This window comes from Catharus ustulatus, chromosome 6 (genome assembly GCF_009819885.2).
Source record: "Catharus ustulatus isolate bCatUst1 chromosome 6, bCatUst1.pri.v2, whole genome shotgun sequence".
Lineage (NCBI taxonomy): Eukaryota > Metazoa > Chordata > Aves > Passeriformes > Turdidae > Catharus > Catharus ustulatus.
In genome coordinates, this window is record NC_046226.1 from 11,423,624 (window position 1) to 11,449,107 (window position 25,484).

General features: G+C 34.3%; 1 protein-coding gene across 2 annotated transcripts in view; it reads right to left on the bottom strand.

Moving 5' to 3' along the window:
- Nucleotides 1–1,691: 1,691 nt before the first annotated feature.
- The window catches only part of PPP2R5C (protein phosphatase 2 regulatory subunit B'gamma), a 75,518-nt gene continuing 51,725 nt past the window's right edge, over nucleotides 1,692–25,484 (bottom strand). For both annotated transcript variants that reach the window (XM_033062204.2, XM_033062205.2), the window contains 12 exons: nucleotides 23,602–23,712; nucleotides 22,893–22,985; nucleotides 22,666–22,796; nucleotides 20,076–20,135; nucleotides 18,021–18,129; nucleotides 15,884–15,937; nucleotides 13,971–14,141; nucleotides 13,291–13,418; nucleotides 11,647–11,748; nucleotides 9,755–9,827; nucleotides 7,356–7,472; nucleotides 1,692–4,385 (listed from right to left, as the gene is read on the bottom strand). In XM_033062204.2, the coding sequence (XP_032918095.1) occupies nucleotides 4,254–4,385; nucleotides 7,356–7,472; nucleotides 9,755–9,827; nucleotides 11,647–11,748; nucleotides 13,291–13,418; nucleotides 13,971–14,141; nucleotides 15,884–15,937; nucleotides 18,021–18,129; nucleotides 20,076–20,135; nucleotides 22,666–22,796; nucleotides 22,893–22,985; nucleotides 23,602–23,712 (1,281 nt within the window). In that variant the 3' untranslated portion in view covers nucleotides 1,692–4,253. The remainder of the gene's footprint in view (nucleotides 4,386–7,355; nucleotides 7,473–9,754; nucleotides 9,828–11,646; nucleotides 11,749–13,290; nucleotides 13,419–13,970; nucleotides 14,142–15,883; nucleotides 15,938–18,020; nucleotides 18,130–20,075; nucleotides 20,136–22,665; nucleotides 22,797–22,892; nucleotides 22,986–23,601; nucleotides 23,713–25,484) is intronic.

Sequence of the window (25,484 nt, forward strand, 5' to 3'; positions counted from 1 at the left end):
CCTCACCAGAGGGTCACTGCTTACGAATCTTCCTGTGTGTGCAGACCTCTCCAGGGTGGGAATGAATGCAGTCCCGAGTGCCTGGCTCCAGCGAGAGCCAGCTGCAGCTGTGCTGCTCTTCAGTGAAGTGAGCAAGGAATAATGCATTGCCTTCTTTTAGTTCTGCACTAAATTATCCCTTGGGAATTTGTTCATACAAAATGTTTAACTACATCAAAGTTTTATTTCATGAAGTAAAGACAGTTCAAGCCAAGCCTCCTCATAGAAAAGAAACTATAATCCAGGGAGACAGTGATATGGTAATTAGAATGGCATTTCTTAATTAGCTATACACAGTCAGAGTCTCCACAATCACTGCACGCAGTAAGCACAAGATCCAAGAGGCAGAAGTGCTCCACTTTTACGTGGGTGGCCCATAAAGGGATCCAGAACACTGGGACAAGCTGAAATCACAGCTATCTCCTGTAAGTATGTTTGTGAGGTGCATAAAGCAAATGAACACATCTCCAAACACAAGTGATATGTGCTACACTAGCACCTTCCTTTTCAATTCTACAAAGCCAAAACATGAAAGCAATGCCAAAAAAGGCTGGTCAAAGCCCCTGAGACTAATTCCCTTAGAGGGAAAGGATTAAAGGTCATTCCCTGAACAAGCCAGCAACTCAGTGAAGTATTTATATGGAAAAAAATGTCATCACTGTATTTTAAAACATTGTATTTTGAGATGTATTTAACCCTGATTTCCGAAAGTAACTGAATCCTCAGTTGTTTCAGTATCTTGTTTTTCATTCACGATTTGATGAGTTTACCCATGAGCTCACACAGAAAACCATTTCCTTCACTACACAAAGACCTGACTTGTAACTCAAATCTTACATTTGTCACTCAACCCAGAAGTCAGCTCTTGATCCCAGTCATAAAACCTCCAAGTTCTCTCCCAACTCCCCCAGTTACTGTCAGCTTTATGTGAGTAATTTCTTTAGTTCTTGAGAAGATTTTTATGGATTGCAGAGGGAAGACAAATCTCACTGCAGACTTCATTCTTCCTCTATATCCTTGTCACCTGATTATGTATCAAGTACCACAGTATAATCCCAGATTTTATGGCTACTACGCTAGAAGCCTGTCAATACAGAAATGTTACAGGAGAAAATACTATGGTATGAAAATGCATTTTTCAGATTTGTAGATTGGAGTATTCAGAAATTTTAGTACTGATTTCTGCTCTACAGGTGAAGTCTGCTTCTTCTACTGACTATCATTATTCCTGCTTTTTAAAAATTTTAACTTAATGGCCTTTCCATAATTTTTTTTTGCTTTTGTGAAATGTATGTATTTAATTTTTGCTTTTGTGAAATGTATGAATTTAATTTGTACAGATGATTCTGGTAGCAGTGATAATCTGGGCATACCCCCAAACACCTTGTGTTAAACTTAGTTTCAGGATGAGCAAGTAAAATTCACATGTTCTTTATTTGTCCATATAATACACCTTTTTTTTTTTTAGTTTTAAAATTAGATAAAAGCATATTAAATGGCAGGTGTATGAAGTTCTTCAGAAACAATGCCAGAACAAAAAATTGAATTACAAAATGTTAAAAAATATGTAGGTACATTTGAACTTAACATTCCACTAACGTATAATGTTACAGATATTGTCTAATGAAAAATAATTGTGCCACTTACCTATTTTTGCTGTTTCTAGGAACTTTTTATTCTGTACATAGGACGATTCTGTACAAAATATGAAGTCTACATTTTTATTACTTATTACCATAAAACAAGGTACAATGTATGTACAATATTAAAATGAAGCCATACTAAAGCCACACTAAAAAGACACTTGTAATATTACTTTTGACATTCCTGATGTACAGGTGTAATTTTGGAAAATGGGGGAAGGTATCAGACAGAACTTTATGAAGAACAACAGTCACCAAAATTCTACTTTAATTTTTCTTTTTATTTTGGATGTATTAGTTTTAGAATTGTTTAGTACAAGATTATACGAAATATATAAATATTGATAACAAACATGCTAAACCATTAGTGGTGGTATAAGATTTTGGAATATTGCCTAAGCAAATGTTCAGTGGCCCAAAATTTCAAATATGCCTTTATAGAGAACTTGAAGCGTCTAAATTACCACAATACTTCCCTTTTTGGTGAGTGTTTATCTTCAATAAAGAATAAAAATAAAATCTAGACAGTGAAAGATGTTCTTATAATTGAGTATCACACAATCAATCAAACACTGATATACAGTGGGGTTTCCCCCCCCCCTTGGATAACATAAGAATAATTCCTTTCAGCAATCTCTTGCACAGACATACTGAACACCCAAAATCAAAGGTAACTGATAATCTACCAGCTAAAGATGGAAGTTCAAACAATGGTATATCAAAATACATAGACGTTGCTTTACACAATTAACAAAGCACCCTTTTCCCCTCAAAAGTAGAAGGCATCTTTAAACTGTTTTCATATAATTTATCCTAATGGTAAAGCATTTTCTTTTTCAAGTTTTACAGGAAATGTTTTCAGACACAGTGGACATTCCACTTAAAGGGTTGGTCTTTAAATTTAGTTGTTGTAAGCCAATATTTACCACTCACAATTTTCTTCCAATAGACAATGTAACAAATATTGGGAATTGAATGTTAAATGCAACCAACAAACAGCAGGCACTACATCTGCACAAGGTTACTATGAATGTCTGCTTTGAGCAATATTTTTTTTTATGGATGCAGGAGATGTTATACTTCCTTAAAAAGTAAAACAAAACTATTTTTAAAGAAGCCACGTTTTTTATCTCTTTATGCATCAAGACATTAAACATTAAGTTATATCATGTTACTGCCAGAGACAAAAGAAACTAATCACCCATTTAGAATAGCAGAACACATTTCAAACAGCTTGTAAGCAGGATAAGTAAGTCAAAATACTGGCCACCCTGAGAGAAATCAAATATTGAAGACAAAGCACTATATTTTTAAAGAGATTTTCCTCCCGTGCTTTTCCATCTACAACAAAAAGCTCATTACATGCAAGTAATCTTGTGGAATATATAGCAGCATTTGAAGATCATCAGCAACTCAGATGCATTTTCAGTTCACTTGTGAGGTGTATTTGCAGCACATGTGCTCTTTACAACAACAACAAAAATATTTTCACGGTAAAATTATGGTCACTATCTCCTCAGCTCTTAGACTCATTAAAAAAGAAGCAGAATGGAATTTAAGAGTCTGTTCTTTTTTTTCTTTTTTCTTTTTTTAATTTTAATAAGCTTATGATGTTGTGTTCATCTTTCAGATAAAAACTGATACAACTGAAATCACACATAGTATCTGCCACAGAATATTGAACTCCTAGAGCCCAAGAAAAATGCTGAGTATTAAAAGCTCAGATAAGGGAGAAAACAGTGAAAGAGTTATTTTATTGACTTGAAAAAACTTAAAATGAAATTTTATATTTAGTCTATTCCCAGTCATAGTAAACAAATCTTCATTTTTAGGAAAAATTCTTCTACCAGTTCATATCTGGAATACTGGTGCCATATTATACACTAAAGACTGGAAGATATGGCTTTAAATCTACATAAAGTATTAGGATGTGGTATATATAGATATATATATCTTTACCCTAAGTAAAAGAGAAATTAATTTACAGAATTCTTAGAAAGGAATGATGACTGAGGATTGTCATGAATATTACCAGTTTGTAAGCCATGTTTTATAATACGAAAGAATAATTATATTTTTAAAACGGCTGGTATATAAGAAGACAGCAATAATGTTGAAACAACTGTAAAGCTGAGAAATCCTAGAAAAGGTTTAATAATTATATTTGAAATAATTTTATTTTTGAAAACACACATTTATCATTAGTACCAACTATTGGTCATTCACTTATTTAGATGGAAAGATTTTATAGAATGTTTTTCTCAAATACAACTATAAAAACTGCAGGTTATCAGCTAGTTGGTACTATGACAACACCTCCAGGAAATTGTGTCCACTTGATTATAGTCAACCCAATATTCTGCAAATGGAACTGGGTAATTTACCATTGTTTGAACTATTAATCTTGAGCTGCATACTCTATTAAGTTATTGCCTACAGAAATGGGTTGAAGAAAGCTTTTCCTTTGTGTGTAACTGATTGGTATGGCACAAAAAATTAAGTTCTACTGTAGAACTGAGTCCAGAAAAAGAAAACAACTTTTCCTCCAAAATATTATTTCACTGTAATAGTTTAATGCCCATCATGTGATATTAATTCATCAGCTCTGCAATGTGATTCCAAGGCTTTCATGGTATAGATATCCTGAGGCAGTTCTGACTTGCGTCGCACAAGAGGACGATCTTTTTTCTGATCTTTTTGTGCCTGAAATCAAAATAGAACAAAGTTAGCTAAACATACTAATTACTAAACATTACCTAAGAGTACTTCTAACACATCAGTGTACTCATAGGAAATGAAATAAAAAACATCTGGAAAGAAGTTTACACTTTCTCCTCTTTACCCTACCAGCTATGCAGTTTCAAGCATTAAAACCAATTTTTTTGCTAAGAAGAAAAGTAGAAGCAACTATGAAAGTCTAAGCTATTAACAATCATGACATCATTACCATTTAACCAATGCTCTCTCAAAACCAGACAATATTAATATTCCTAATAAAGTACCCTTAACTTTATAATGGTGTCATTATGTACTTCCCATGTCTGTCTCACATACCCTCTTTTTTTTTTTTCTATAAACAAGTCCTTATTAAAAAAACCCTGGCTTTTAATTAACCATTTATTTATTGGCATGTTCAAAGTTATTAAGTCACAGTGGTCCAATTTTATTGTGGCAGAGCATTCACTAAAAATGCTCACATAAGTCTCGAACAGAAAAAAATTCCTGATCTACCTTCCTCAGTCAAACACCTCTTCAGTAAGGACATTCTGCTATACTGCCAGCCTCTGGCATAAACCTTACTTTCACTGAAACTATATAGACCTTTATGTAGTTTCTCATTTCTGAAGTTTAATTTAAGAAAAAAAACCTGTCCTTTTGACTGTCTTTTTTTTCCCAACTGGTATCTGTAGTAGCTCTTGTTTTAACACCAACTGCTGATGGTAGTAAGCAAGGGATATACAATTGCCTGTCCAGTGTCCTCTCAAAGACTGATGCACAAACGCTACCTAGCTTGCTTTCTGCAATACTCTAATCCTTAATAAAATCTTTTCCTGCCTGGTGATCCAAACTTATCCATCCTCTTGCAGGTTTAGTTTTTTTAATAGTAAGAATTTCTGATTGAAAACATTCTATTAGCTCTGCTAGGACAGAATCTTTGAAAATGTGGCTTATAATCTTTTAGTCACCTCAACTTCTTTCACACTTTGTGAGCAAGGAAAGGGAAGAAAGCACACACTTGAGAGACAGCTGAGGAATGCTTGAGCAGCTCCAACCCAAGTTTCAGAATTTTGTTTACAGTTTATTTTCCATTAGTTTCATTTTTTAAAGTCCCCACCCTTCCTTACAATCATGAGCAGTGGCAAATCAAGCTCATTCATAGGGATATGATGCAGTAGTTTTCCAGCTGGAATGCTACCAATGAAGCTGTATATAGCCCAAACTTTATAGCTCATGGTTGAATTCTTTGCAGAAAAGAAGGTAAGACCTAGATGAGAGTAATTTGTTTTAGTGTGGGCTGACATTACTGTTTCTGCATTTTATATTGTATAACACTGGCCCAAATCCTCAAACTCTTCCAGCAGCTGGGACTGGGAATTTTGTTCTTAACTTCTTGTCCCAACTACAAGCACAGAATTCTACTCTGGCTGCTTTTCTTCTAGAACTGATGTTGCAGCACTCAGGAATTAGGAATTTTAATGCTCTCTGGCCAGGACAGAAAGTGAATGACAGTCTCATAAACCCCGAGAAAATATTTTCTTAAGTGTCAGGAAATAGCATAGTCAAGATGGACACTATGATCAACACAACTCTAAAATTAAGCAGTACTCATTTTCTCTAAATAATTTTGTATCCACCTTTCTCCACTAGAACTGGTTCTAGGCTCTGGAGCAAGTAAAATGAGGCCCCTTTCTCCTTCATGTGGGCCTGGCTAAGCTATCCAAGGTATGAAAAAAAGCAGAGGTTTAGAAACTTAATTCAGCCTGGTGCTCCTCACTGAGTAGCTCTATCCATTATTCCCATTCAGGGGAATGCTACTCTCGTTCATTGCCCAGGAGATGGATGTAATTCAGCCACCAAGATTTATATGTAATGCACAGGGACATATGTAAGTGTTTAAGTAACAGCAATCCCTGAGTATGCCTTAGAGGTATTGCAGCATTTCTTTTCTATGAACCTTCATCCAAAATGCCATGTAACAAATAGTAAGTATAATATAATACAGCAGGATAGTGACACTGGAAATTTTACACAGTTATTTAGGAGGTTAGGTTGACCACATGCTTATTTTTATTAATTGTCTTATTAGATACATTGGTTCAAATTAACAGACTATCTCCAAACTTAACTGTTTTTTCTGGGTCCATTTCTCCAGTTTTAGACTTTGCTGGTTTAAGAGAGATTTATAGTACTATATAGTACATATTCCTTCCAGAAATATTTGTGATGCTGCAATGTTACCTGCCATCTTTCCATTTTCCACCAGCTCCAAACTGAAATCTCTAGTTCCAACATTGGTATTATATTGCCACTTAAGTGATGTTAAATTAAAAAGTCATGAATATTAGTCATGAGCATTATCTAAAGACAGAAAGATGGAAATGACCTTACAAGTCCTCACTCGGCAGTGGGTAATGGAACCTGACAGATGGCAGACTGAGGAAGAAGACCCATGAGTGGCAAGACACACACTTTACATATTTTTTTTTAAAACACAAGAGCTTTAACCACTATGAAGGCTCTGAATAACAAACAAAAATGTATAAAATTTAGTCAGATTTTAGTACTGAAAGCTTTTCTTATGAAAAATCAAAACCGTTACATAGAGAAGAGACTAGAACATGATGTCATAGATTTTAGCTATAGCTCTCATTATCCTTAATGCATAATGATTGTTCTTACAATGACACAAAGAGCTATTCCTATGTGAAAATAACACCAAAATTTCTAAGAAGAAACCTTAAAAGAGACAACATAGCAGATTCACAGGCATTAGAAACATAACACTATTTCTGGCTGCTACACTATCACGTGAAAGTAGCACACTTGAGGAAGAGTATTACTATAGAACAAATACTTACTGGGCTGAAAATACAATCCAAGTTTATGATTACCAGTTACTTTAAGAAATTAACTCATAAATTGGAATACTTTGCTATCTTCACAAGGCTTTACCTGACAAGCCTCTTCTTTCACTGTCTTTTTCAGTGTCTGCAAATCTTCAATTAAAGGCCCGTCTGTTTCCATTGCAACAGGACTGTTCAGCAAACTCGTGTCACTGTATGTTGGGTACTAATAAAATGCAAAATGTTAAAATAATCATTCTTAGTCACAATACCTAAATACTAGGAGTGTATTTGAGCATTTGAATGATATTACTAGTTATCTGAGATTAACTTCAATATTTTATGCTTCCAGGGACTAAGATTTTAGAATGGAACTCCAATACTTTCACAATTGGCAGAAATATCCTGCTGAAAAATGCAGTCAACATTAAAAAAAAATAGCTAGTTTGGTTATCTTAGAGTCAATTTTAAAATACTCAGATTTTGTCAGTATTGCATGTCTACTTTGGCAATCAATTATCTGAAACTTTATTAATACATAGTCAAGTGCTCTGTGAACAATGTAGTAATCCAAACACAGTAATTCTATTTGTTGATGCAATTCTATGTTGGAAGAAAAAATACACTGTTAAAAGACCAAATATATTTAATATAATTTCAAACCAAAATATTAAACTTTTCTGTCTTTGAAAAGTAAAACGATAATAAAAGTCTGATAAGAATTAAAAAAAACCCAAAATCTTGGTTGTCCAGTAATCGCCATACATCAGATCTTAATTCAAATGAGGTGTATATAGTTTTGAATTCAGAATTTATTTACATGCACAGACTTTTTCATCAGTTTTCCCTCATAAATATTTTGGTATCTGAGTGTATAAATAACGCAGATGAGAATTTTTTTTAAAAACCCTAATATCAAGGATTTAACAAATATAATTATAATGATTTAAAATCTTAAATTGTACTTTTCTGTCATGCAAAATCAGGAACAGCCCTGAACAACAAGAATCATCAGTCATTAGACAAATTAAAAAGTTAATAGACATTCCAGGAAAAAAGAAGCTCCCAAAACTCCATTATCTAAAGCACTAAAAGCATTTATATCCTTATGTTAATTCAGTGCAGCACTCAGTAATTTTTTATTTTAAATTTCTTCCAAATATTAGCTTTCTTCAAGCAGACAGGCTATGCACAACATATTGTATACAGGTGGTATTAAACAGTATCAGAAAATGTATTTATGAAAAGTTTCTTGGAAAGAAAAGGAAATTGATACTGTAGAACTCTGAATTTTTCTACAACTCAATACACTTATTTAGCCAAACGTGTAACAGCTCATAATTTGTGATAGTAAATGACCATGTATATGAAGTACTCTTCAAGCAAGGCTTTTGTATGACTTATGTAATTAGGAGAAACATTTTGTCACTCAAAGTCAATTACTGCATTCATATGAATAGTCCTTTTTGATTCATTTGATTGATCTGTTGTCAGCTGGCATTTTACTAATTTTAATAGATTTTACTTAAGCAGTTTCGAAATTGTTCCCTGACAAATGACCTAAGAGGAAAAAACCATCTACGAATTTCCCCTTCTTAGAAAAAGAGATGACTTCATGCTTTCTATTTTAGAATAGCACTGAGATCAGAAAGTGTCCCACTTCTGTTTACAGAGTACCATTTCTCCCTCTTTCACCACTTTAAACTCAGCTAGATGGTGTTGGAAATGCACACTATATTAAGTTTCTTTCTTCCTGCAGTATAATAGAATTATGGTTGCAATGTAATTTAAATGCTTGGAGGTTTTTTGTTCATAGCAGAAAACTGTATGATTGAGATAAAAGAAAACTGGCAGCAATCTCCAAGCAAACGAGGGGGGTGAGGGTGGGGAACCCAAGCCAAACCATTTCCTTCTCCTATAATTCAAAATACAACGAATACTCTAAAGGACCTTTCTTTGTTTATCATAAGTTGAGTAATATCAAATAATGCTGGACAGGATGTTTCCCTTTAGGAAAGACCTGAGGAGCAGGTTCACCAGCGACTGGCCCAGTGCAAGTATGAGAACAAATGCATCAGACAAGAACATACAATATTACTTTAATCCATTTGACACAAAGGAAAACTGACCAGTCAAAACTCACAGTTTGGAGAGATCTCTTTTGTAATACACTGTTTGCAAAACAGCTTTTCAAGAGAAACCAATTATGGCCTCTCTATATTTTTCCATAATTTTGCACAGTAACTTTTCAAACTGCAATATGGTATAAGTCCTATTATAGGAAAGGAAAAAGTACTTCATATCATACTTTTCAGAAACCTTTTTTTAAAAAATAATTACTTGCACAAGAGAAAGGTTACAAATTTGAAAAGTACTTTTATTGTGTATCATTCATAATACAGTTGGTTAAATTCCTTTATTTCCATGATCAGTCAGACCTGTTTTCCCCACTGATATTTAACAGAAGTAGAGTATTTAAACACCATCATGTTAGTCTTTTCTAAATACCTGGGGATTTGATTTGGCTAGATTTTCTATTTTAACCCATGCTTCTTCCCGTTCCTTTAATTTTAGCTTCTCTCTGAAAAAAAAAAAAAATCATACAGAAGTAAGAGAATTCAACAAAATAAATTATTTAGCTACACCTGTTTGAGTTTACTGCCCAAAACACCACTGCTGACAGGACAATTTGCATCATATCAATACTCCATTATTTCAAATCAACATTAAACAGGAAAAACCTCAAGTTTTTTTCATGAAAGCAACAAACTGGCTGATGCCACTTTATCTTTAGTACATGTACACTGTTAAGAGTGAAAATTAAAACAGAAAGAAGTTTTGATCTAGGCTGAAAGCATATTTATGTAAGTCAATAACTGACCATGAAAAGGGCAGAGATTTTTACTTGTCAGCAGAATGGCTTCAGGTAATAGGTTAAAGGAAAAGGCATCAGAGACATTTTGAATTGAACTCTAACAGAGAAGTACCCAATAAAACCATGCTCATTCTAGGGAGTAGCAATCCCAGAGGGATGACATAACTGCTTTTTTAAATAAAGGAAAAAAAGTTTGTTTCCTTACGCCTAATGTAATTTGAAAATGTAAAATTTAGGTGGTTTTTTTTCCTTTCTTTCTTAAAAATAAACATCTTCTTGCAGACACTAGAATGATCATCTGTCTTTGAAGACTAGTAGAATTTAAAACAATTTTGAACTAAGAGTGCTAAAATGCTCTCAATGTACAAACCAGATGATCCAAACGTCAAGGAAAAAAAAAGGAAGAAAAAAGTTATATCCAAGCACATACACAATTTGTCTCCAGCTCTCAATTAAGTTATTTCAAGATGGGAGGTAGGAACCCTTTTAACCATCCCATTTTTCAGTTCTTATGTGGTGGGAGAGTTTTTATTTTGGTTTCGTGTTGCTAGCTCATCGTTCAGCACTCTGCTTTAGTTCACACTCAGAACATCACCTAAAAAATTTCTAAAAATCAGAGAAAATTTGATTTCTCATTTAAAAGAGGCTCCACTTACTTGCAAATCAGGCAAAAGAGAATTACAATCTTTTTTTGAAGAGTCAGTGCTCATATTTTGTCATCTACAAATACACACACTTTAAGAATTTTTGACAGTATAAGCTCATTTCTTCTTGAATTCTAATAAGGAACTTCAAAACTTGGACACAGCTATCTACATTGAGAATCTACCTCCAGTATATCAGTTTAAAATAGTCCAATCTGAGCTGCTACTTGAAAGAATCCCTGTTTACTTCGAAATTTAAAATAAAATTCAAATCCAGGTATTTTCAGTATCCACTAACTGCTTTCAGCTTCTAAAATGAGACCCAAACCATTAATACTTCTGACTTCTCTATCTCATTTTAGCAGGATTCTTCCATCAAATAAAATCTGTACTAGAGACCTGCACTACAGTAGAATAACAACTTGATTTCAAGTAACATTTATAATAATATGAAGCTATGCTAACACACAATGCAACGCTGAAAAATACTGAGAAAGTATTTTGTCACAAAACTGAGTGACAACATGAAAGGACGTAACACTGGGTAAATAAAGCATGCAAAAATAAGCACAGGATGTAAACTGAACTGTTTAACAGATACTCTACCCTGGGCTCCACCATTAGCAGTGTCCCTCTCAAAAACTTAATTTTTAGGAAGATGGTGACCCCAGAAGCATTGGGTCTAAGCCTACATAATACACCTTATCATTAAGAAGATCTACAGTACACATATAACAAGAAGTTTCAGCAAGTCGACTTTGAGACTGCTGTACTGGAATCAAATGGGCAACTTCCCACTAATGACACAGTGGTTTTTCAGAGCTAAAGCACTCTGAAAAAATTACTCAAGAACAGACAGACACACTGACATGAAAACTTACTTCAGTTTTTCTGCTTTAAATTGCTGTGTGCAGTCATCGAACAGTTTTTGGTTCATCTCCATGAAGAGTTTCAGAGCATTGTATATCAAGCCATGTATTGTCCTATAAGTAAAACTTCTGGTTGAAACTCAGAGTACTTTAAACTTTGAAATCTACTTTTTCTGGTCAACAGTAGCCAATAGCCTACATAACTGGAAAATTACATCATTTCAGAATAAGTGGAAACAAAATTAATTAGTGGAAGTTTCAATTTACCCACAAGAGGCCTAACACAAGTACTAAAATTACCAACTTTGAATGCAGTTTTCTTAGTCTATAGCACTATCCATCACTTACACTTCTGATGTTTGAACTTCACTCTTAATACTATGTGTATCAATACAGGGCTAGTTGAGAAATTTAGTAGCTGACACTAACCTCATAAGGGTTATTAGTGAAAATGCAGTATGACATTAAAGATCTTGATGTAAGAAACTTACTGGCAACTGATAAATTCAAGAAAAAAAGAGTTAGTGATTAAAAAGAGTGTAAAAAAGACCCCATTCCTTTTGAAAACTGCCACACAGCAACAGCACTCACTTCAACACAATTATGCCAGAATTCTTGGTTAGAAAAGTAAAGTTGATAACATCACCAAAACGACACAAAACCAATCTGCTTTATGAGGCACTTTTAGAGACTAATTTACAGTTCCAGGCTATAATGTACTGCTGCTCAAAAAGCAATCCATTAAATGATTACTTTGCATTGTATATGGAGTGACAAGCAAGAGTGCAGCTGTACTGGGTAGCATGACTTTTGCTCAGAATAATATGAATGCATGACCTTGAAAGTCAGAAAAAAACCAACCAACAGCAACCCACATTTACTATGTACAATTGCATCACTGAATTGGAATTTTATTAATGAGTACATTATTTGTTACTGCTTGCACCCAGTGACAGTAAGCAACCACTTTAACATCACGTTATTTTCCATTTCTTTCCCAGTGTTTAATTGCAGAGTGATTACTCATTCTGGACCAGCCCATCAGCAATCCTCAGTTCACAGCTAGAGCCAGACTGGGATACTGTCACCATCCCAGCAGTTGCACAATAGCTCAAACAAAGAGGCACTTTACAATGGAACAGCTGCAGAAGGGAGCTGACCAGGACTGTTTTCATGCGTAAGTACTACGTTATTGTGGGGGGAAAAAGTGAAAACAATCAATGGAGAAGGAAGAAAAAAAGCAACAAACAAAAAGAACATGAAAAGAAGAGGAAAAATTATCTGATCTACAAGATATTTCACTGGAATGCAGAAGAAATGCAAATCACCAAATAGGTTAGTGATCAGAAATCAAAGTTAGTCTTTAGAAGTATCTGAACTACAAATGAATGCCAAATTTGCTCTATATTTGTAGAAGAGTATCATGGATTAGATGCATTAAAACACTTTATTATATAATTAAAAAAGGAAAAACTATCTTCCATGGTTCTTAATAATTCCTAAAAATTGACAACAATAGTCTCTTTATCCAGCAAGTTCAATGTCATAGAATAAACAGCTCAACACACTGTTAAACTAGCAACTCACAGATCTGAACTCTTAAACCTAGAACTACACATAATTGAAGTAGCAGAAATTTGTACAAGTGTTTCTTACTTATTCCAATGCGTCTTTGAATTCCGGTACAAGGATGGAAACATGATGGGTAAAATCTTTGCTGCATTATCACTAATTAAACTCATAATATATTCATTATTCCAGTAGTATAATGCTCGCTCTGCAACCTAAGACGACATGAGAAAAGGAACACTTCTTCAATCTCTTACAGAGCAAATAATTATAACATTTGGCAAATATAAGGGAAAGGTAAGAAAAGTTGCAACTCAGACTTGGATTTTTTAGTGCTAATGAGAGTCATGGAGCTGATAGAAAGAGATGGAAAAACTGTTTTTTTCTTTGCTAGGGACATGATTCAATATATAACCCATGAACTCTGAATTTAAGCAAAGAAATACTTCTCAAAAGAACAAGTATTTGTAGAACTCGTATTACAAGTAATGAAATGCAAACACTCTACTGAAAGGGTTCAGGTACTTCTGAAAACACTGAGTTTTTCAGCTTTTTTATGTTAAGCATAACACTGAACTGAATCACCCAATATGAATGCACATACTGCAAACTTGAAAAGAAAGAGTAAAACTAATGTTTGGATCCTTGCAACTTGACATAGAATTGAAAACTTCTTTGCAGCAAATAAAATTAATTATGGTGAATAATACATTGCAAGTCTGCTTCACAAAAATTCTAATAACATTGTACATGCAGTAAATACAGACCTGAAAGTGTGGACTGGACACACATTTGGCTAGCTGTCTGAAGAGAGGTTCCATAACTTTAACAAATTCAGATGGTTCAATAACATCTAAAATTTCTTCTAGTTCATTTAAAAACATGACTTCTTTTGGACTGTGAGTCTTTGGCCAGTATTTCAGCAGTGCCATTACCACCTGTAGAGACAAAGATAAAATAATTTCATGATAATTTCACTTTACCTTGAACTGAATTATAATGCATAATAATTAATAAGTCTGGTATTTTAAGCAGACCACAAAACTTTGATTTCTTGTCCCATGTAACAATAGTGATCAGACATGGTTCAGTGCCACATAAATAATTGTAAATAGATCTAAACTCACTTCTTCAGAAAATGAAGTTATACTTCTAAAATACATGTTCAAAAATAATAATCAAAACATAGAGAGAAAACCTAACATCTAACTTAATATGATCAAAGTGCAGATTTGCTACTACATTATCAGGAAAATGACCTGCCACGTAAGTGACTACAGCTTTAAATCTCTACCTTCTTGTGGATGTAATCCAAAACTCAAGCAATTAAGTTCTGTCAATATATTTTAAAAAAGTATTTATTATAAATGACTGAATTGACAGGTGACCAACTACTCTAGGTATGTTGCTCTTAAACTTTGATTTTACTATCTTACCATAATTTTAGTCTTAGCTTTCTTCACATTTAATAAATTATTTACTCAGCTTGTTTACCTAACAAACCATGAACACTCAAAACACTGTTCTATGATTCTATGATTTTAAATATAAAAGCTATAAGCAATATTTAATATCACCACAGACAAGACAACTCTGAGAAGTAAGTGCTTCTTTCATGTATATATTATTTAATCATGAAAGCAGACATTATGTCCTCAATGAAGCCTTGGTTAATATACACAGATTTTAAAAATAAAGATGTCAAAAAGTTTCATGTGACAATTCTAAGGGGAAGCAAAGCATTTAAATTGGAAAGGACCAGGATCTTTTGAAGAGGAACTTAGTACTTCGCTGATGCGTGTATTAAGTTTTTGAAGAAAGTTGTAATCACATACTAATTTGGGATGAAAAAACAAACAAACTTGGTCGCATATTAGTTCAGATTTCTACTAGGAAACATGCAACATCCTATCTGATGTCAGGAAGAAAGCTAAGAAAACAAGGTCTAATACAGTACAAATGACAAAATGTCTGACATTAGCTATCTTATTAAATATTAAAAGCTCCAAATACAAGACAACTCTTGCTCAGGTGCATACTTCCATTTGTTTCAAGAAATCCAGTTTCCATTTTACAATGGAAAGGCTCATGATCTAATAATGTGCACTTTTGTTAGCAGCAATTATTTTATTGATCTACTGATTAAACAGATTAGTTCTTACCTACTTGATAATGGGTGTAGTGAAGCAAACCACTAGATACTCTAGAAGACAGTTAAAATTATTCATCTATGCAGTTATGTGCAGCCAGACCAAAGTCTGATTTTGTCCAAGGTAGGTAGACATGAACATGATATGATTCAAAAGCCTTGCACCAATAGGGAGCTGTGTGTCAAATCTGTGTTCCATCAGATCATCCATCTCTCAACAGGGCACAGTTCAAGCAAGCTAATTTCTGACTAAATTGCTTCTGGATCTACCATCTCCTATCTGCTCATCCAGAACAAAATAAACAGAATAAAATCTGGTCTCTTTTTAAGACCTATACTAATAATATTGTTTTAATTACTTTTGGATATTCTGAATGACTGTTGGAAAAAAATGAATTTGACAGATCAAAATGGTTACATATTTGATTAAAATATAAACAATTACAAACAAATGCTTTGTTCCCCAAACCTCCTTAAACAGTCTAGAGATGTAATAGTTCAAAATATGTAATGATAGAAAGATAAACTTACCGGTTCTGTAAGTGTGCTGTCCTTTTCTAAAAACTGAACTACACAGTATGCCAGCTACAGTAAAAGAGAAAGTGTTTTATTAATTATCACTATGAAACTGACACATTTTAAAGTCACTATCATATGTCAAGAATAGTTTTGAATGCTTCAAATAGAATACAAGTTTCTTTGTAATTAAAAAAACTTAAAATTTAAAAAACTATTTGGCAGACAACTTATATAGAAGGGTAAATAGGCTTTAGCAACTCTCTACAACCTCTGCAAGTCTGTCGTCACCTTCTTCTGTGTTATAATATAGACACACATGACTTGATGTTTTCTTTTGAGACCTAGTACTTTACACTTCATCTTTTCAAATACATTTAAAAATCATGATCTTGTCCTCTAGAGTGCTTTCCACTCACTAATATTTTGGTGTCCTGTGCTGATTTAGTAAGTATTTTATATTTCATAACCTAATTTAGATAAAAGTGCGTTGAACAGCTGTAAATTTTGGGATTTTTTAATACATCACTACTAATAATAACTATGCCTATCAGTGCAAGCTGATGAACCTGAGGCTGAATTACAGTATTTAACAACTGCAATGCTAAGAACTGTCCACCTGCGTCTAAATAGTGAATACATCCCTTTCACTCTGTAGGCCAACAATCCCAAGATAAGTGGGGAGATCACTGCTCATTTCAGACTGTTTAACCATCTTCCTAAAGTCTCTCCATTTATTGAAGTTCAGCTGATGACCCAATTGCTTTCCTTTTTTTGACTGCTACCAGGAATGCCCCATGGTAATTTGAGATTACTGCAGCTGCTGTTCTTCCCTAAAGTAAATCTGATTTAACACAAAAAGTAACTTTCTCCATGTATTTCTTCAGCAGCAGATCCTTCTATCTGCCACTATCTCAATGTGAATTTTTATGTGTCTACTCTGGTGTTTCACACACTAAACTCACTTGAAGCACTTTTCCATTTCATTCAGTAGGACATGTAAGAGAGGCATCCCTAGGTCACTGCACTGTTTTTACTGATGCTGAACAGCAATGCAAGTCAGCTGAAGGTTTTGGAGAATTAGTTTGTGATCTAAGGGGGACAGATAAAGAACAGTATGTCCCAGGTCAGTAGAAAAGCTGGTGATCACAGATATCTGTTCCAGCTGAGATACAAAAGATCTTGCTGGTCATAAACCAACAGGTTTTGTTCTTAGCATTAGAAAACAAAAAAAAAAAATTTTGAAATGGGAGGCATTTTATTCTATTACTTCAACAGCAACTGATGGAAGCCACTGAAGGTAAGATCCAAAGCAAATGCTTATAAGCATCTCTCACTGCTAAAGAACTGTAATTATAGAAAAGATATTCTTAAAAATACAAGTTGCTAGTAATTTTATTTGAATAAATAGTACTTAGAACTCGGGAGTATGCAAACTAAATGGAAAATATTCAACTTTCAAATTGCAAACCGAAAAGTTGTGTAACAATCTCTCAAAGAAAATCTCAGCATATCACAATACTGTACTTTCTCTCACACTGCATGATTTCTTGCTCCTCTCTAGAAATTCTGAATGGAACTAAATTTAGCAGAGAAAAGATACAGATGGTTTAAAAGTATGATACAGCTCAGAAGCCCCCATTTTCTGTGTACTTCTAAAAGGACCTATTGAATTAAATAATGATGTCCTAGTAAATTCCCAATTCCTTTCAACACACCAACAAACTGAATTCAGCTGAATTGCTCCATGTAATTTAGAATACTGTTTATAGATGACACTCATACCATACTTTTAAAAGCATACTTTTCTGCAGTTTTTTAATGTCTAAACACTACAGACAAGAAGATAAACAAAAACTCCTGTGTGGATAAATACTAACAACTCTCGCATTAACCAACTACTACATGTGTTTAATCTATAAACACTACAGTGCTTTAAAAAAAGGCATTATTGTATACACACACATTTCCTTTTAAATTTTTCTATCAACAAGTGAAGCATTATAGGCATATGTGTTAAGGCTGGGGGAAATTTTGGAGGGAAGGGAAGGGAAGTTTTGAAGCTTAGAACCAAATTCACTTACTGAAGTCCCCCAACATCTTCAAGCAAGCTTACTTAAACACTAGTATGAAAACACCAAGCAAAACTTACCTGTGGATGGTAGACACTGAGTGATTTCACTTTGTGCAATGGTAACAAAACCTTCAATAGGAATATTTTGTGCTCTTCTTTTAATGGTAAGGCAAATCCATTAATTATGCTGCCAGGGAAAGAAATTTAAAAATAAAGATCAGTAATTATATAGAAGTCTGCACTAATGTAGAGGATATACAAAAATTCTTGGGTTTGTTTTCTAATATTTACAAATGAATAGAATAATCAAATCAATGTCTGTCCATACCTTAACCAAGTTTTTCAGAAGTCTCAAATTCTTCTTCCAAGCTGCACACAACTATGCCTACAGTTCAGACCTCACCCTTCACTATGAACTACTCACTGTCTCAAAGCTTTGAATACACATCTCTCCCAGCTTCTTCATGTTTTTAACAAGTGAAATAGAGACTGGATGTACAAGAGGTAATCCAGGACAGTAGACAAGTCAAAACATGACTTCTACTTAACTATTAGTATTTCTGCAAGGGCCTAGAGTACAACCAAACAGCATCCCAACACAAGACATCCCAGTTACAGCTGAGTGCAGATGTAGCTCAGTACTGGGTCAATGACACCTTTACCCAAACTCACACTATGAGAACCAGAAACTCTGTGTCAACAACGTCTCCGTGAAACTTTTTAATGGTCTGGAGGAATAACCAATCCAGAACAGTTACAGCACAGAAGCCTCATTGAGCTACTAGAAATTTTCATTTGGAAGCCCAAGGGGGTAAAAAATCTCCAAACCAAACCAACAACACCACTTTTAAATTTGCAATACTTAAAGCTAACCTAACAAAACCAAGAACGAAAAAGCTGGTGACTCAATAACAGTTTGGAAGATTTAGCTCCATATTCTAGTACTTAAACTTCATATAGTTTTCATGATGAGCATTACTGGAGTATAGCAGTGTGTTGAAGTAATGATGGACATGTAACTTCTTTAATCACTGAACATTTAACTGAAAATTAAAGAACTATTGTGGGCAGGCATGCAAACCTAGGAAATTTCAAAACATCTTTCTAATTTCAACAGCCTTCTGGGCTGCATTAGAAACAGCATTGCCAGTAAGTTGAGCTAAGTGATGCTTCACCTCTGCTCAGCCCTGGTGGGACATCTGGTGTTTGTGTACAGGATAAGAAGGATGCAGACATACTGGAGGAGTCCAGTAAAGTGCAATGAAGAGGCTGGAGCATCTGACATACACAGAGAGGCTGAAAAAGCTGCTTAGTTTGAAGCAGAGGAGGCTCAGGGGGATCTCGTCCATGTGCACAAATATATGAAGGGATAGTGTGAAAGGATAGTGTGAAGATTCTTCTTAATGTGCATTGAAAGGACAAGAGACAAATTGAAAGATGGGATATTTAATTCAAAGACAAGAAAAAAAAACCCTTTTTACTGTGAGTGTGGTCAAACATGGGAGTCCATTGCCCAGAAAGGTTGTGGGGATCTTCATCCTTTTAGATACACAAAGCCTGACCAGACACAACCCTGAGCAACCTGCTCCTGCTGATCTGTTACTTCCATGTGCAAAGATATGGAAATACCATAAAGTAATCCTAACTGAGATTTTGCAGTGTATTAATGTATAAAAAATGCCAAAAGCTTCCCCATGGATTACAGAAAACAGTTAACAAAAAACTCACTAGTTTCAATGAGGCTATCAGCTTAAATTGTAAAACTTCAGTGTCAAAGGCTTACAAATACATCACTGAAGTCTGAGAAATTATGGGGTTAGCCAAATGAGATTTCTGAAGTTTCATAACCTGTGCTTCCTTTGTTTACCCACTATGTATTCAGTGAAGAATTTTTAATAAATTTCAACTCACTACATTTTACTGGTAGTTGCTTTACAGCTAATGTTAATTACAAGGATCCTAAGCAGAAAATAAGACCTACAAAATAGGATTACAAAAATTGTCACATGCCAAAACATTGCCACAAGGTTCAAGTTTTTTCTGTGTTTCTACAATCTTACACAAAACCCCCTTTATTTTTGAAGTCTACTCTTAAAATCAAGTGAATTTAATGAAACAAAACCTACAACTTACCTTCCCAGTATTTCCAGTAATTCTGCTATGCCATTGTGATGCTCTGTTTCATAAATAAACCTAAATAAATGAAACGTTTTATTGTTACTGCTGAAGAGAGATACAAATCTAATACCAAGATCCCCATGCAACATTACAGGTAGCCTTGCCCCAAGTAGTTTAGTCACTCAGTAAAAGGAAAGCAGAGAGACATAGTGGAAAAGAAACTTTGTGGAAACAAAAATCACTAGCACAACCAGCTGCTTTCAACCTTCACACCTGCTTGCTCTTTTCTCCCACATTAAACAAAGCTACCTACACTCAAGCTTTTCCCAATACTCATATTTTATGCCACTTAAATAATGCAAAACTGAACACAGCAAATAATGCTTAAAATATTAAAATAACACAAGAGTATCTAGCATAACTAAATGCCATGACTCAACCTCCTATAGCAAATGCAAGCACAAGGTGTTCTAACAGTTACAACTTCTGGATGTAAAAAGCTTTTTGGCATTACAGATCTCTGTGCATAGTAAAGGCTTTTAATGAACAAAGGAAGTCACAATTTCCTGAATCTTCTTTTGACTGTAATTTACTAGGCAGTCACCCTTCCAGCCTCCTTCACCCGAGTGTAAATTTATTGACAAAGTTCTATGCATGGCTTCAGGTAATTAGCAGAGTTATAAAAATTTAAACTTAGGAGAAAATTATTATTCCATTAATTTGAAACCATTTTTTTAATTTGGAAATTTGTCATAAGCTGACATATTAACAGTTACTTTTAATCCAGAATATTTGAAGTGACAGTTTTTAATCCTTAAAGACCCTTTCCATATAATTCAGGACAACAATTCCAAGCAAAACTAATCCTATTGATGTAAAAAGGTTTGGATTTAATTAATAGGCACATACAGGTTTAATAATTTTTTTAAAAAGTATTTAACTTAAGAAAAAAAAATTATTAATGCACTATGGGGAAAGAATTCACATAATTCTGGTCAATGACCAAAAGACAAATGAAGGTCACACATTTCTTAGGTAAGCACAGTAATAAACTGGTAATTTGAAGGTAAAAGTATATGAAAATGAAATGTTTTTAAAGTTGTACACATACTTTAAGAGTTTATCATTTCACACAGCTCAATTCACTAATTCAAGACAGAAGCTGGAAGAACTTCCTTCCTTGGCGATCCCAAGCACACCAGTTAAAATTCAGATGCAAAATTTTTAAACTTTGAGCTCCTAAATATTACACAGCTAAGTGAGCTTTTCTCTAAGTTTGTGATTGGCTTTTCTTTCTCTCCCACAACTTTGTAGCTGTGCAAATTCTATAATCTCCCATATACATGTCAGATTGAAAACCCTCTTATACAAACTATACAAAGTTGATCTAAAGACCAGATCATTTCTTAGTCTTCCAAAAACTTTGTGCCAAAGTTGTGTTTGAAGACTTTGCTTCCACTATCTCTGAAAGCAAAGTGCAAGAAATGGAAGGAAAACAAAAGTTTTTGGAAGTGCATATAATGTGCTACGATGCTGTTGTACCATCTGGTTCAGATATTTGATCAAATTGTGCATTTTGGATTTGCTTTAATAAAATCCATAAGGAATTTATTAATATATGGGGGAAAAACATCTGCATCTTTAAGATTCACCCATACATTTTCCTTGGGATATACTGGCTCTTCACTTATCCTGTGAAGTCAACTTCCAGTTGACTGCAAGAGTACAGTACAGGCTCACTAATTATTTTAAAGTAACTCCTCTGTATCCCTTCCAAAGGCTCGGTTGTTGCCACAGGCAGGGAAGTTCAGCTCCCTCTGCAGCTGGTACTGCCGGGTGCCATTCATGACATGGCACTGAGGGCCTGGCAGTTTTTTGCTACTTTCTTAAAAGAGGCTCACACACTCATTTTTGGATGAAAATAGTGATAGAGAAGATGCATGATGGAAGGAGTGTAAAACTAATATACAACATTATTATTTGTAGAAAATCAAAGAACACAAAAAGAAAAAAATAAAACAGGCACCACAATCTTGCATTCACAGTGGATGTAACAGCACTAAAAACACCCTTCCAAAGAACATTGGTAATTTTTCTTCTTAATTTTTTTTGTATCACTGATAACACTACAGTTCATTCTATGGTAGCAAACAAATATTTCACAAGAGGTCAACTGTACACATCAATTCTGAGGAAAGAAGAGGCAGCAAACATGTTTGTTCCTTCAAGCAAATACAAATCTCTCATTCATTCAATTTCAGTCCATTTTCTGCATTATAAAGAACTACATCTCATTAAGCCATTAGCGTAATACAAACACTATTACATCCTCTGCCCAAAAAAAAAGAAAAAAAAAGATAATGCTTCCCCCAAAGATACCAAACCACCCACTAAATCATACACTAGCTCAAATTTCAGCTGCCAGATTTATGCCATGGCCAAGGCTACCCTGATTTAAATCTCCCAGAGTGATATTAATTATTATTAGATGTAACAATATTGAATATAAACATATTAAGAACTTTAAATATTGCTAGCAGTGTCTTAAGAGTGTTTTAACTGCACACCTGATCACATGTAACATAATACAAAGATGTTGACATACCTATAAAATATATTATTAATTTGTTTCCGGATGTAAGCTCTTAAGCCTAAGAATTTCCCATATATTCTGTGAAGAGTAGTTTTAAGAAAATCTCTTTCACGAGGATCTTCACTGTCAAAGAGCTCTAAAAGCTGAAAAGAGGGGACAAAAGATGCACTTTAACTGAATCTAATGCATTGTAAAAATAATTTAGAGTTTGAAGTTCAAAAAATCTTTTTTTACCTCACCTGTAATACAAACTTCTGATCAATATATTTCTTAGCTATATTAGGTTGAAAATCTGGAGATTCTAAAAACCTTAAGAAAAATTCATAAACAAGCTGGAAAAAATAAACAACAAAAAACTCAGTATTAGTATTTTGAACAAGAACCATTTTATAAGCATCACATTACTAAAATTGCTGATTAGTTGCTCAGAACTGCAAAATGTTTTTAGTTATATTTATCTATATAACACTCAGCAAAGCTTTGCTCTTGCTCTCCTGACAAATTACAAGAACTTGAGGTTCTTTAAACTGCAGAAATGCTGTTGATTTCCATCACCACTTTACTTAAATGACACACAGTAATCTAATATTAATCATGCCCAGAAGTACATGTTCTGAGAAGTCTCTGTTCTCCACTGTTTGTCATGGTACCTCTGAAAGCTAAAGCTGTGCCAGAGCCAGATCAAAGCATTCGTAGTGACAAACAGAAGCTCATTTAACATCTCAGCAGTTTCATCTCTACCACAAGAAACAAGAAGCCATTAACCTATAACAACTGATTTTTAAAAAAGATTTTCAGTTTTAATTCAGGAAACACATTTCAAAAATTACATAAGAAAGTAACTGATTTGAGATAAACACATAACCTAGACAATTTAGAATAGATAAACAACGAATTTAATGTCAAAATTCTGTTATAGACTGTGATGTTTAAATCTCCATGAAGTACCTGTAGATGAGGCCAAGCAGCTTCTAAGGTTGGTTCATCTTCCTCTGGATCAAATTCTGCTCCCGTTGGATTGGAAGATGGTGGTAATGTTCGAAACATATTAACTGCAAACTGAAATTGCATGTGCATTTAAGACCTCTGAAACAACTGAATGACTAAAAAAAAGACTTCCAAGATAGTTTTGACTAAGAATTCTTTACATGAACTATTTTAATTAACATTCGCAAAAATATGAGCTATAACAGTGAGGATCATTCATACTTCTTTAAATAGTTCTAACTTGGAGAATACTTTTCCACACAGTTAGTACTCCTTGAAGCACAGAACTACTGTCAGGATGTGTTTTATGACGCTACTGCTCTGATCCCTCCACACAAAAATGTACGTAAGCAAATGTATGTAAAATGTTTACACAAACATTCCTATATATATATATACACTCTATATGGCCTTGCAGCAACCTGCAAGAATATAAGTCAGGAGTAGAGATGCAAACCAAAAATAACTCACATTTTTTCTTCTCTGTAAAATATTAGTTTCATTTCACATAGTGGCTGCACACATATGGGAACACTTCAGAACCAAATCCCCCAACACCACCATCCCCAGTGGTATTTCTCTTAAACCACGTCCATATACCTGACATTACAGAGCACTGACGGAGAACTACACACCCTAATCCTTTCAGTATTTGAATTCTGAACTCCCTGAAAAACATTTAGCATCCTCTTAGAAGTGGACCAGTCTACAAACATGAACTACTTTTCAAGTTGTTGATACACATGTATTTTAGTATTCCAAGTGCTTGTCTGGATACAAGGGCCAAGGATGTATGCGCTGTCCTACCATCTCCCATCTGACAGATTGCTAAGCAGACAGTGGGAGGCAGTATCAAACTGCATCAGCTAAATCTGCAATACAATCTTACATTATATTCCCATGAGGGAAAAGTCATCCTGATGCTGTGATTTTCAGCATAATATTCCTTCATTCAAGCAACTGAGACACAGGTCTGATACACACCAAGACTGACATGTCAGAGTAATTACTACAGCAGAGAATTAAAAGTAAAGCTGATATACCTTTATGTTCCTGTTTTAAAAAGCATGGACATCAAGTGATTAACCACCTCTGACCTTTGTTTAAAAAACATGGTGAAATTTTGCAATAATCAGTGATCTGCTAAGAAAACAAATCCAGGAAGACTAGACTGGAAATTTAAAACTTGCTAGGGTTAAACAAATGGAAAAATAAACTTGTCTAAAGAATTCTTAAAGTCTCAGGCTCTCACTATAAAAAAGAACGTCTGGGTCATGTCAGGTGTTAGCAACAAAGTTTTGTACTCTGTATTTCTGAAAACAGAAAATAGATTAAAAAACTAGAGAGAATATTTTTTTTCCATGAGAAATGGAGCAAGTGAAGTCTGATGTGATTGTTTTAGCATTTTATATCCTTGACCAACAGAACACAAAACTGCTCAAATCAAGCTGCAGGATCCTGCACTGAAAGCACAAACCTGAAACTCTCTGGTCTATTAAGTCACTGACGTTTAGGAAAATTTATAATTAATTAATATAAATGAGTCCTTTATCCATCAAATGGCTGATCTATTTTCTAACTTCTCAGTCTTTTGGCCAAACAGACACGACACAATTGGCAAAGCCGGATCTCTAAGGCCAATTTCCCACAGAAGTGTAAGTAAACACAGCACAGCTGAAAAACATTCCCCTCTACAGTTCCTCTGCCCACCAACAAAATTCCACAAGACCCCCTCCCAAAAAATACTTATCAAATTGTCTTTATGAACACTGGCCTAGTGTGCCAAAATTCTGTCAGTGCTCGCAACGCTTGACTTCAAAGGACATAACAGGAGGATGGGAGAA